The 12,416-nt window shown below is 44.6% G+C and overlaps 1 protein-coding gene across 10 annotated transcripts in view; it reads right to left on the bottom strand.

Moving 5' to 3' along the window:
* The window catches only part of PAX5 (paired box 5), a 135,437-nt gene that overhangs the window by 53,824 nt on the left and 69,197 nt on the right, over positions 1-12,416 (bottom strand). For all 10 annotated transcript variants that reach the window (XM_085042753.1, XM_085042752.1, XM_085042747.1 and 7 more), the window contains one exon: positions 8,625-8,754. In XM_085042753.1, the coding sequence (XP_084898879.1) occupies positions 8,625-8,754 (130 nt within the window). The remainder of the gene's footprint in view (positions 1-8,624; positions 8,755-12,416) is intronic.

Raw genomic sequence — 12,416 nt, forward strand, 5'->3', positions numbered from 1 at the left:
TTGAGGATAGGTGTGGGAGGGGAGAAAAAAAGAGAGAAAGAAGAAATTGTGAAGTTACATTACTCATATTTCAGAGTTACATTACTCTTATCTCAGAGAGTTGGAAAAGGAAATACAAATTGAAACAACTTTTAATTTTAAAAATGCAAATATTTTTTAATTTTAAATCAAAATCAGTCAGCTGGTGAAAACACAGCTGCAAAACTACTGCTGACTATCAGCTGGGTAACAATCCTCTCCAGGATATTCAGGCAACCCTTCTTTCTCTCTCCTGGGCAGGTCCATCCCACCCATGCAGGTCCAGCTTAAAACTAAGCACTCCTCATTCCCTCAATAGCCATCGGAAAGAAACAAGCACATTCTGATGAAGATCCCTAACTTTATATTCAGAAACTCATACAACAAGTCGCCTTCTGCAGGTGGTTTCTCCTTTCCACCTGGAGATCTTGCTACAGGGATGACCAGCCATGAACCTTCTAAACGGTGAGACATCAGCAAACAGCGTCCAGTGCTGTGTCACTGTGAGAATCAAATAAATGCAGGCACCCAAGGTGGCCGAAATCCACAGCTGAAGTGTAAAGTGTAAATAACACTGCTAAGCTTCCTCCATCTTAGCAGGGGCAAAAAGCATGTGGGCTGTTTCCAGTCTCACATACCAATGGGCCTGTGCAACACTTCACAATGCTCTGAATTTCCTCTTTTATGTGCTTTTATGATTTCAGCTTTGATCTTTCTCCCAAGACAAGGAGCTCAACAATGTCTTGGAGAGGGCCTCCACGTCTCTGTAAACACCTATGTTATCTCTACACAGAAATTCTACTTCTCAAAAAAGACAGAGGATAAACAGCATTATTTTTTTTTTTCCACACTGTTGTTCTCCAGGCCTTGGCATTCCCAGCTGCAAGGCCACTGGAGCAATCATCCTCCTCACCAAATCTTCCATCTTTAACCCTTTCCTCTCAGTCATGCTTAAAATACAAAGCAGCAAATGCATTTAAGGGACAAACAGTCTTTCCTAGTGAAACCAGGTTTCTCACTGAGGTCAGAAAACCTGGATTTAGACCTGAATTCATGACAAAAAACAACCTAAAACTGCTGAATCAACTAGATTGGAGATTCTTGGGTTCATTCTTTTTGACTATAGCAATATACAAATTAAATATTTTTCCCCCAGGAACTGTCACCAGCAGATTGCACAATGCTTTTCCCATCACCATTAAGGCACTTTTTTACTTCTCATTAATGAAATACTAACTCTGCACCTCTAAAATAATAGTAGTCTTCACTTTAAACATCAGGTGTGCGTGAAGGCAAGGAAAGTTCTAGTTCATTATGTATTCCTCAAAGGTGTGTATTGGGAGGTTTTGGGGCTTTTTTGCCTCTAAATGTCATATTATTGTTTCTGTTGGACATAAAAAATACTTAGTTGTCTGAGATGACTATCAAAAATGGTCCATAACAGGCAGGTCAAATAAGGCTCAAGACAGAGGAAAAGCATTCCTTCCTTGGCTTCTTACAGCACTAGGTCTAGAGAGCAGAGTTAAACTTTAGTCTTAAGCACAGCAAAACAAAAAATTAAAGAGAAGGTGGAACTTGGAAAGAGGTTGTGACTTTTCCCTGTGGGAAAAGCACCCAGATGTGGGATGAGCACCCAGAATCCAGCCAAGACCCAGCACAGAAGGACAGCCATTCCTTGTTTCATGGGCCACCCAGACCTTGACCAAAGGGTTCAGCCTGTGACCACATTGCACCTCACCTACCCACACTGGTTAAATATTCTACCTGGCTGTTCACAGCTCACCACATACTATTAAGACTGAACTCTTAATTTTTCTTGTGTAGTCCTAAAATACCTAGTTTCCAAGGTTATAAAAAGAAATAGGACAGATTTGAAGATGCTTACACAATCCCAATGTCCTCTCTTCTGCTCACACCCTCCCAGCCATTACCAAAGGGACACAGCCCTTCATCAGAGAGGTTCAGTCAGGTCAAGAATCCCATGAAAAGAGTTTGAAGGCTAGTATCTTTGCCTGGTGGCTGGAGAGCAACAGGACAATATGAAATGGCCTCAAGTTGCACTAGGGGAGGTTTAAGTTGGACGTCGGGGGAAAGTTCTGCACTAAAAGGGCTGTCAGGCTCTGAAACAGGCTGTCCACAGCAGTGATGTCCCTGGAGGAATTTAAATCACATGTCGGCATTTGGAGACATGGCTAATCATACACTTGGCAGTGCTGGATTAATGGCTGTACTTGATGATCTTGGAGACTTTTTCCAACCTAAATGATTCTGTGACTGAAAAAAGGAAAAAGATACAAAGACATAAACCCATCCCCCCAAAAAATGAAACAAAGGAAAGCCCATTATCCATATTTTCCTTCCATGTTTTGTTATATCTATAAAATGCTCCCTTAAACTTCCGTGCAAAAAGCAAAATAAATGGATGACAAAGCCTCCTTACCCCCCTACTCCATTTTCATGCCCAGTCTGGTAAAGGCAGACCCTCAGAAGGTACCAGTGGTCCCAGTAACATGCAGAGCCACGCAGAACATGTCCTAGAGTCACCCTTGGCAAAATCCCACCAAAGAAACAATGACACACAGCTCCTACCCAGAAGCATGAAAGCACAACCACAGAAACACAGAGCAGCTGAGTTTAAAAAGCAGCTCTGGAGTTCATCTAGCCCAGCTAACTTGGTTATACAAAAAAGTAGGTGTTGAGTCCAAATTCAATACCTAAGCTCCAGCCTGTGGAGAGAGGGGGGGTTTCCCCAGAGCCCGCCAGCCAGAGTTTGGTTTCTAGGGTTGCTCAGATGAATCCTCCATCCACAGGCTGAGAAAGATCTGTTACCACTCTTCTGGAAGTGATCTGCATCCTACTGCTGCCTGTTTTCTTGTTAAAAAAAAACAGAAGTCCTTTTCAGATTGCATTGAGCTAAATGCTGAAATATATTAGTGTTTATTCCTGGCAAGGATCAGCCTGGGTTTCAGAGTGGTGACTTCCTTCCTCCTATAAAAGGCATCAGAATCCATGCAGACAGCAAAAACTGAACTCCTCAGGGGCAATTTGACTTTGGCACAGTGTGAAGTCCAGCTGCAGCTCCACCATCTCATATGTAGCCTCAGAAGGGACCAGTAATACCTGCCATTCAACAAAACCTGGCAAAGCAGTGGCTTATAAGTTGCAGTTACATCACAATGGCACGAACAAAGTAGCATGAAGACTCAGGAAGCAGATGAGACTGGGCAGTCCTAAGGAAAAACATGCTGAGAGGCCAACTGAGCACTGCATGTCACCGCAGAACAGTAGCAAGAAACATCTTGTCTTTTGGCTTGTGTTTATCCCATTTTAGGACTAACCATAAAAACTGAACATAATTCCAGGAATATGGATTGTTAAACATATCCCTGTTACCTACATTAGCCACAGATCTGTGCCACCGAAGAATAACTAACTACCTGGCACAACATACTATACCTAAGGTATTGAATTCATCCACAGTAATAGAAAGGTCAGGTTGATCTTCCCAGGGGTGGAGGAGTGTGCTCTGTGTTCAGTTCAGCTTCACATCTGGGCTCACCTATGTCTGGTGGCAGAGTCCAGCAATGCAAGCCAGAGCAGGTAACAAAGATGAGAGCCATTGAGAATGTCTCTCTTTCCCCATTCCTTCAGATAATAAACTGACTCTGATTCTGCTCCTCTTCTGTTTTTCTCACCTTTCTGATGTGCATACAAAATGGGCAGCAAAGTCTGTGGATTTCGCTCTCCAGGACCATTGTCTCCATGGCAGACCACACAAAGAAGCAAAAACCGTAACTCTTCAAGCTGTGGCTGCCAGCTTGAATGAGGAGGATAAGGCATAACCTGTCCATATCTGGCAGAGTCTCTGTCTCTCCCTGCATATAAGGAAGAGCAGGTGAGCCAAGAGTGATAGAGACGTCCCAGCATGGAAGAAGACCAGACTCCTCTACTGCAAGACCAATCAAACCAAAGCCCAGCGACAACACTTTGCTCTGTGCCACTTCTTCTAACGGAGTGATACAGAGTTCCCACCAGACCCAGTTCAGTAAATCATGCTTCTCTGCCCCTGGGTGAGGTGAGGCTGGTTGACAGACACTCATGGCTCTGTAAATACAAACTGACTCTGCTGCTGGACACAGCTAGGGCTGCTGCTGTGGGTTCCTCAATCCATCTCCAGCACAGAATTGGAGAGCTACATAAAGGTATTGGTTTAACATGGCTTTATCCTCTCAAACTGATACCAACCACGCTGAAATCAGCAAGTTGAAGCAGGGAAAATGCATCTGGAAGCAATTAGTAACAATCACAGGCTGCTGGAAACTGCTGACAACAGCAGCAATGAGCTGGGCATATGTCATTCGGCTGTAAATGGAGAAATCACTCATAGGTTGTGGCAGTGATGGAAGGAGATATGTTGAACGTTATATTTACTGTGGCATAAAAACAGTGCAAAGAAAGCAAGTGGTTCTCTAATCAGACATTTCACTGGTGGTACACAACACAACAGAGCTGGTGGATGAAGCAGTACTGAGAACTGTCATTGAATTTCTTCTTAGCAGCAAGTACTAGTATGAATGCCAATATTTAAGCACTTCTTTCATTTTCATGATCTATCCCAAATGTTTGGATCTGCCAGCTGGCTAAGAGAGAGAAATTTTACATTTTCTACCAACAGCTGCACAGAGGACCTTTGCCATCTCAAATATCAACTTTGCCACCCACATCACAACCTGGCAACAAAAACAATGAAAAACTGTAATCATAATTCTGTTCTCAGAATACTTTCCATTAAATTCTTTTACAATCATACACATTTAAGACTGACAACATGAAATAGACTAAGTTCTCTCCAGATATGGCAGCCCAGACTACTCCAGAATTTCTCATAAAAAATGATTAAGACTGAACAGCAGATACAGCTATAGAAAGGATATAAGTGTTCCTGGTTCAAACTCCTGGTTTTCATATTTCATATTACTGACCCACTTTTCAGCCTTACCAATAGCCCCATTCTGTGTTGAAACATCATGCAGTCACGTTCACAGCTCTGCTTCACACACACAGCCAGAAGAGTTCCCAGTAGAAGAGGTGTTTCCCACCAATGCTGCTCTGGATACCCCAACAGTGTTGCCACTGTTTTAACCAGCTCTTGGTCTCATGACACTGAAGCTGTTACAAAATTGTTTATAATCTGGAATGTCAATAGAAAAGTGAGATCGACCTCAAGGCATTAGCACCACCAGACACAGACTTTGGACATTTTGTGGACTTTTATCCAATTAATCCTCACTTTTACAGTTGAAAACACACTACCTAGCATGACTGAAATATGTGTCTCCAAGGCTTTCACTCTCATTCTCTGAGTTTGTTCACATACACCACAGGACAGCCTTTATGGAACAAGAAGAGTGGAAACACTAAAAAAAGGTTAAAAAAAAGAAAGCAACACAACTTCCTGAATCTCAAAAGAAGACCAGAGGTCAAGCTGGTCATTCCTTCTCCATTAAGGAGCAGTTCTCATGGGAAATGCCATCACAGATTTGTGAGGCTTAGGCTCTTCTGAACTGAGAGGGGGCCAAGGACCAAGAGCTGGTTATGGCAGGATTTCTCTCATGAGTAAGGGCCTGACCACTGAAGTGGGACTGATACAAAGATAACCTTCCTCCAGGGATTTTTGCCTTATCAATCGCCTATCAACCCCGACCCAGCCGAGACACAGAACACTAAACAAATCACTGGATTTTACCACATCTTTGGCCAGACCACAGATGACAAAAAAAGCTCTGAGAAGGCAGAGTAGGTGGTGTGTGTGTAGACTTTTGTTGGACCTTGCACTCATAACCACCATTGTGCACCAGCTCCTGATTTTCAGAGAAAATCTACGACAGATGAAAGTCCCATGGCAATAGGCACCTCATGGTTACAAGGCAAATAGGGTAAATAAATGTGTCTCCTTTTCCAAATCCCCTGTTCCACCAAGCAAACAGCCTGGGAAAAGAGTTGTGACTGAAAAAATTAGTCCTATTTGGGGAGAAAATAGAGAAACCTGTACAGAACTACGGTGAGAAATACACCAAGCATGCTGTAATGGACATGCTGCTCACATTACAAATCATGGCTTGCTACTGAAACATTCCTTCTCCTGGGAACATGACTCAGGCACAGAGTACCTGCCCAGTACTATGGGGCCCAGATCATGATGAGGACTTCTGGGCGCTTCCAGAGCATGACCAGTACAAAACAATTCCTACGGCTGTTAAAAAAGAAAAAGGGAGTACAGCAGTTACAAAACCTCCTCCAAAAACACATCAAAAAGGCATAGGTTTTAAAAGGCTTTTCTAAGTTCTAAGTATTATGAATGTAGATGATAGAACAGCACTATCTACAGCACTATCATCAAACTAAAGACATAAATTTCCACTGTCTTGAAAAATGTGTTCTGTTGTAGCTCTCACTCTGACATATTTAACACTGATGGCAGGCTTTTTCTAGAGCTTGCTGCTCATAAAGCCTGCTCCATGTTTTTGAAGAGAACTAGCAAATTTAACATTTGGAACTTTTGCTCAAGTGTAGGTAACATCACAGGGAGAACCTCTGTGAAATCCGTATTGAACTCTGCATCATCACCTCTGCACTAGGTTTTACTCTAATAAACGTGATCAGTCAGCTCACAACACCCTAAGGAAGTAGTAATGTCAGACATATGAGAAGTGTTTAAACCAGTGTAAAAGAAGGAGTGCTGCTGATGTATCGGCCAAAACAAGAGCTCTTGGGTGAACCTCATTTTGGCCAGGTACAAATCCTGGATGAGCAGTCCCTTGAAAGATTACAGAGGCTGCAGTTAGGTCACCCCAAAGCCTTCTCTTCTCCAGCCTGCTCAATTCCAATTCTCTCAGCCTTTCCTCACAGCAGAGATTTTCCAGCCCTTGATCAACTAGGTTGCCTCCTCTGGCCTGACTCCAGCAACTCCGTGTCTTTTCTGTGCTGGCCCAGGACTGGGGCAGCTCTGCAGGTGGGGTCTCAGCTGAGGGGGCAGAGGGGCAGAATCCCCCCTGCCCTGCTGCCCAGCTGGGGCTCAGCCCAGCACAATTGGTTTGGGGTCCCAGTGCACATGACTGGGGCAGGGCCAGCTGTCACCCACTAGCACCCCCAGGTCCTTGTCCCAAAGCTGTTCTCACTCTGTTCGTTCCCAGCCTGGATCAATCCTAGGAGCAGCCCCAAGCCAGGCGCAGCAGCAGCCCCTGGCCTTGTTAAATCTCATGAGATTCCCATCGGCCACTTCCGGAGCATGTCCAGCTCCCTCTGGATGGCCCTGTCCTTCAGGGATGTTACTGCACTCTCAGCTTGGTGTCACCTGCAAACCTGCCGAGGGTGCCCTTGATCCTTCTGCCTGTGTCACTGATGAAGATATTAGATACTCATCCCAGCACAGACCCCTGATGGACACAGATATAGCTATATCAATTCTCCTTATTACCTCTTGCAAGCCACACATCTCCAGAAGTCCCTCTTTCTGTGCATCCATCCCCCCTAGACACCTTCTTATCTGTGAGTCCACCACTCAAACCACCCATCCAGAACCAGACAGGTATTAAAAGAAGTTTCTACTCTCCCACTTCAAAGTACACATGTATTTCTTTAACTCTCCAATTTCTTTTGAATCCTCCTGAACTTCTGTCAAGAAAAGCCAAAGACTGATGCTGTACTGGGTTAAAACAACTTTGTGGCAACATTTGTTTTCAAAACTGCTCCTCTGCTAGATGAGACTGTAAGCCTTAAAGACATAGCAATACTATAAAAACTGTATGTCCAAACTTATTATGCCCAAACTTTGTCAAAAAAGAGAAACGCCAATGAAATTTACAGAGGTTTGACACAGCAGTAACACACAAACACAACACTCATATGAAACACAGAGCCTGAAATTTTAAAAGCCTTCCTTTTTTTCTGATTTGCACAACTAATTCAGGACACAATGTCATCATTTTCTTACCATTTGGACAATCTCCTTGCAAGCAATGTGGTCTGTCCCAAATAAAGATGTGAGCAAAGCATTTATCAAACTCTAACTGTTCCTTAACTCTCGCTCTATGCCTGCTGAATAAATGTAGATGATGTGGCATTTCTTAAACAAAAAGCCTTTGCTTTTAATTTAAATGCTCAGCTTTAGTGCATAGTTACAATTCAGAAACAATATAAAATGAGCATCCAAAATTCAGGTTAGTTTGAACTGTCACAAAACCTCCATCCAGTCAAACATACCAGGTGCACTTATGAAAAATGAGAACCAAAGCCCAAAGGCAGAGGCAAGCATTCTGCTTTTCGGCAATGCGGTGGTACTCAGGATGCAGGTTTGGGGTAGAGGGGCACATCCTTTCCTGAACAAGAGGGATGGATACCTCATCTGTTGACTACAAACACACACAAATTATTTACACAAGCCATGCACATGACTTTCAACAGAGCTGTTTCGAAATCACACTTAAAAGGAGACTTTTTGAGCAAATGATTCCACGTCAGACACAATTCCTCCACAAAGGACCTCATCATGCAATATGAAGGTACAGACAACTTGCACTGCTTATCAGTGTTCGAAAATCACTTACCTGTGACGATAGGATAGGACTGAGGCCCAGGAACACTTGCTCCTAAATCCGCAGAAGTAGGGCTGGTTATATTGGCCTTCATGTCATCCAGTCCACCAGCTAGCGAGGCCATGGCTGAGTATTCAGTTGCCTGGAAAAAGAAACAAAAGGCATTTTAGTGACAATAAATTTACTATTCAAGAGCTTCTTTTTGCCCCTGCAACAGAAAGAAGATGCAATACAGAACTCAAAAATCCTTTGTTCAGCCACTGTTAAAGGCAATGCCCATTTACACTGGGCTTTTGAGCATTCAAACTGTTCAATAAGTGGGTCTCTGCTTATCACTGGTGTTCTCAGAGAACACCAAAATAGGCTTTCTTTATAAAACTGAAGCCAAACTCATCAATATGTAACAAGGCTTTCCTGAAAGAAGACAATTTGTAAAGTACCAAGTGCAAACTACTTTCTTGTTAGGGAACAATGTTCATGCCTCTTAACCTCCATACTCTCCATATTTCAGTGTTGGCACATGCACTAAGTGAACAGGGTGTCATGTTTCCCTTTTCTTGGGAATGCTGTATTTCTTCATCACCTGACAGTAAAGAAAAGGAATGTAAGGAAAAGCTGTTTACGTAATGGATGAATTTGTAGCTAACTGTTTGTAAATCCAAATTATTTACAAATAAATCATCTCACTGTGGTAAGGACAGTGTCTCATTTCCAAAGAATTTCTTAAACTCATTAGCTGAAAGAAGCTGCAGTGAATGAGCACAAGTCCTCAGAAATCAGAGCGTTTGTGTCCTACAACCATGTTTAAGTCTCTGTAGCTACAGCATTCCACAGCCAATGAGGCCACTCCATGCATCTAGAGGATATATGTGTACATATACATGCATATGTACACAGTACAAAGGTAGTCTTCATTTGCCCTTTTTCCATGATGTCTTATTGTCAGGATCATTCCCATAAATCTGGGAAGTTTTCTTTCAAAGTTCTCCCTTCCCTGCTGCTATTTGCCCTTTAAGTTTTAATCTCTTATTTGTGAGATGCTCATAAAAACTGGAGGTTGACTTCAAATTAAGAACTGCAACAGGAGCAGGTAAACTGAGGAGCAACCACTGTGATGCCAGTCCCTGATGAATTCCTGAAGATTAAGTCAACGCAGAATGCATGCAGAGATGAAGAATGCAGATGAATCCAAGATCACATGGAGTTTTTTTGGAGCAACCAAAACAAAAATCAGGAAAACACAGAATCCCAGACTGGTTTGGATTGGAAGGCACCCTAAAGACCAACTTATTCCACCCCCTACGACAGGCAGGGACATCTTCCACTACACCAGGGTGTTCAAAGCCCCATCTGACTAGGCCTTGAACACTTCCAGGGATGTGACATCCAAATAAGTTAACTTTTTTTTAAGGAAACAAAAGCTGATCTGAGTGAATATGTCTTTCTCCCTCTTGCAGGTTTCTTTGAGAACTCTGCATACAATCTGGTGCTTAACACTAACTCAGCACTTTGGCCAGGAATACTGCTGGTGTCTCTGCAGCTCATTCAAACAGAAGTTAATTTACATGGGCAATGCCGTATTATCAGTTCTGTGTAATGAGCATGTTTTTTCTGCAGACACAACCTGCATGAGGTAGGAGTACAGCCTGACACCTTGTAGGATCCCCTATACAAACCTCTTCCAGATGAACATACAAAATGAATTTTACTAGGGACCAGCTGCTGGCCACCCTTGTCCTGCACCCAGCCTATGCATCAGAGTCCTCTGACTTGTCTCCTAGGATCCTACATAACCTTTGCATTAAAGTTGTCCTGTTCCTAAGCCCTTTCAGCTCATTCCTCCTCCAACACCCTCTGTGCCCTCACTTTTGCCTTGCCTTCATGCACCAAGCCCCTTCTGTCTACCACCACTGCCTCCAAGATACCCATACCTCTGACTCATCCCCACTTCTGCTCCTGGGAGGGGACAGCCCTCAGAACCTCCCTCCTCTGCAGAGAATGCCAATGACGGTTCCAGCCTTCCTCCTTCCTAGAAGTGTAATCAAATCTCATCTGTCTTACTCCCCATCACACCACAGTGTATTTCTCAGCCTTTCCATACCACACCAGATTCTCCTAAGTCCCCAAGCCACCTTTCCCTCATGCAGGGGTATATGCATATATTTCCCTCATGCATATGTGTATGCACATACACATGTGGCAATGCTGCTAGGCTTTTTCTTTTCCCAAAACTCTAGTCTGACAAAACACCAGAGAAACAATAGCTCTGCAGAGACATCACCCGCAGCTGGCGATGCACGAGCACAGATGGGCTGGCAGCACAGCAGACGGAAAGCCCGTCCTTGTGTGCTGCTGTTTGGTATTTCTGGTATCTCTCAAAGAGCACACACCAATCCCTGGGGAAGGATTTCACCCATGTTGCTCTATGAAACCCACAACCACACCATACCAAGATTAGAAAATCTCTTCAGATCCTCCCATGGGGCACTGATCCACCACTCCCAAAAGGCAGAGAGTGAACGTGGCTTCCCACTTACAAAGTGAAAGCTGCACACCTGTAGTTCGGGAGGAAGCATCCAGCTGGAATGGGACCCCTGCTATGGCTGGGTTACGTTAGGGGACTGAGGAAGAAGGTGCACACTGCAAACTACAAACCCAACTGGAACCCGCCTGAGCCCTCACCTGCAAACCTCAGACACGGAAATGCGTAACTCCATAGCTTGCTTCCCTTCAGGAGTCCAAGGAACTGACCCAGGGAGAAACAGGACCAGAGTTCAGAGTTTTAACTGTAATGACCTGGAAGCACCATGCCAATGTGCCATGAGTAGCTCTTAAAGTTTGGAGAAACTGACCAGTTCTAGTGTCAAGCAAACAGCAACCAGTGTGTAACATAACCAGGCAAGGGTCAGGATAGTGGTACCCTGTGCTCTTCCATGTCTCTGCACCACAGGGAGATGGAGCAATATGCGCTGGCACAGTCCCAAATTGTGGAACAACAGTTTCAGACTGGAAGAACTGGAAGCATTACGGTTGCTCAGCACAATGCGGACAGAGAGTCCACAGCCAAGCAGCACTGTGGCAGGAATGAGAAGGCATGAGGTGAAGATGGGCAAAATGGGGAGATTTGGGGTCCTTCCCTTCTTTTGGTCCCAGTAACTTGCTGCAGACAGGAGCTGCATGTCTTTTGCCAAGGGCACAGCAACTTTTCCCAGAGGTAAGAACAGTGGGATTTTAAGGGATTTTCCAGCTCCTTTGCTGTGCCCAGATCCCTCCTTGGAACCACCATCAACTGATCACTAACAGCCGCACAGAGCAAGCACTGACCACTGCTTCCAGCACCCAGGTAAAGTCCAGGCCATGGGGCAGCCCTTGTGATTGCTGACTGTCCTCTCCTCATGAGTCCCAGTGGAGGAGTGACCCCTCACATCACATCCACCTCTGCAGTTACAGTTCACACCGCAAAGCAGCAGGGTCAGGGCCAGTGCCAGGCTGGCACAGGGGCAGTGACCAGCACTTGCCTGTGGGCATAGAAAGAAACAGAGTGATGCCAACAGCAAGGTGCTGCAGGTAGGTGATGGTCAGCAGAGGCATCTTCTGGCCCCCAAAGAGTGGGGAGCCAGGGGTGCAAAGAAGAGGAGCCTTCACCCTAAAACCAGACAGCAGGTGCTGTCCACAGCCCTCCTCACCCCTGTGGAGGGGCCAGGGGATCCTAGCACCCCCTGAAGAAGCAAAAGCCTTGCTGACATTGTGGGCTCACAGTGTTGGGTGTTGAACACTTATGAGGGGTCCAGCGGCATCCCCTCT

Source organism: Lichenostomus cassidix, chromosome Z (genome assembly GCF_008360975.1).
Source record: "Lichenostomus cassidix isolate B80296 chromosome Z, HeHo_3.0, whole genome shotgun sequence".
Taxonomy (NCBI): domain Eukaryota; kingdom Metazoa; phylum Chordata; class Aves; order Passeriformes; family Meliphagidae; genus Lichenostomus; species Lichenostomus cassidix.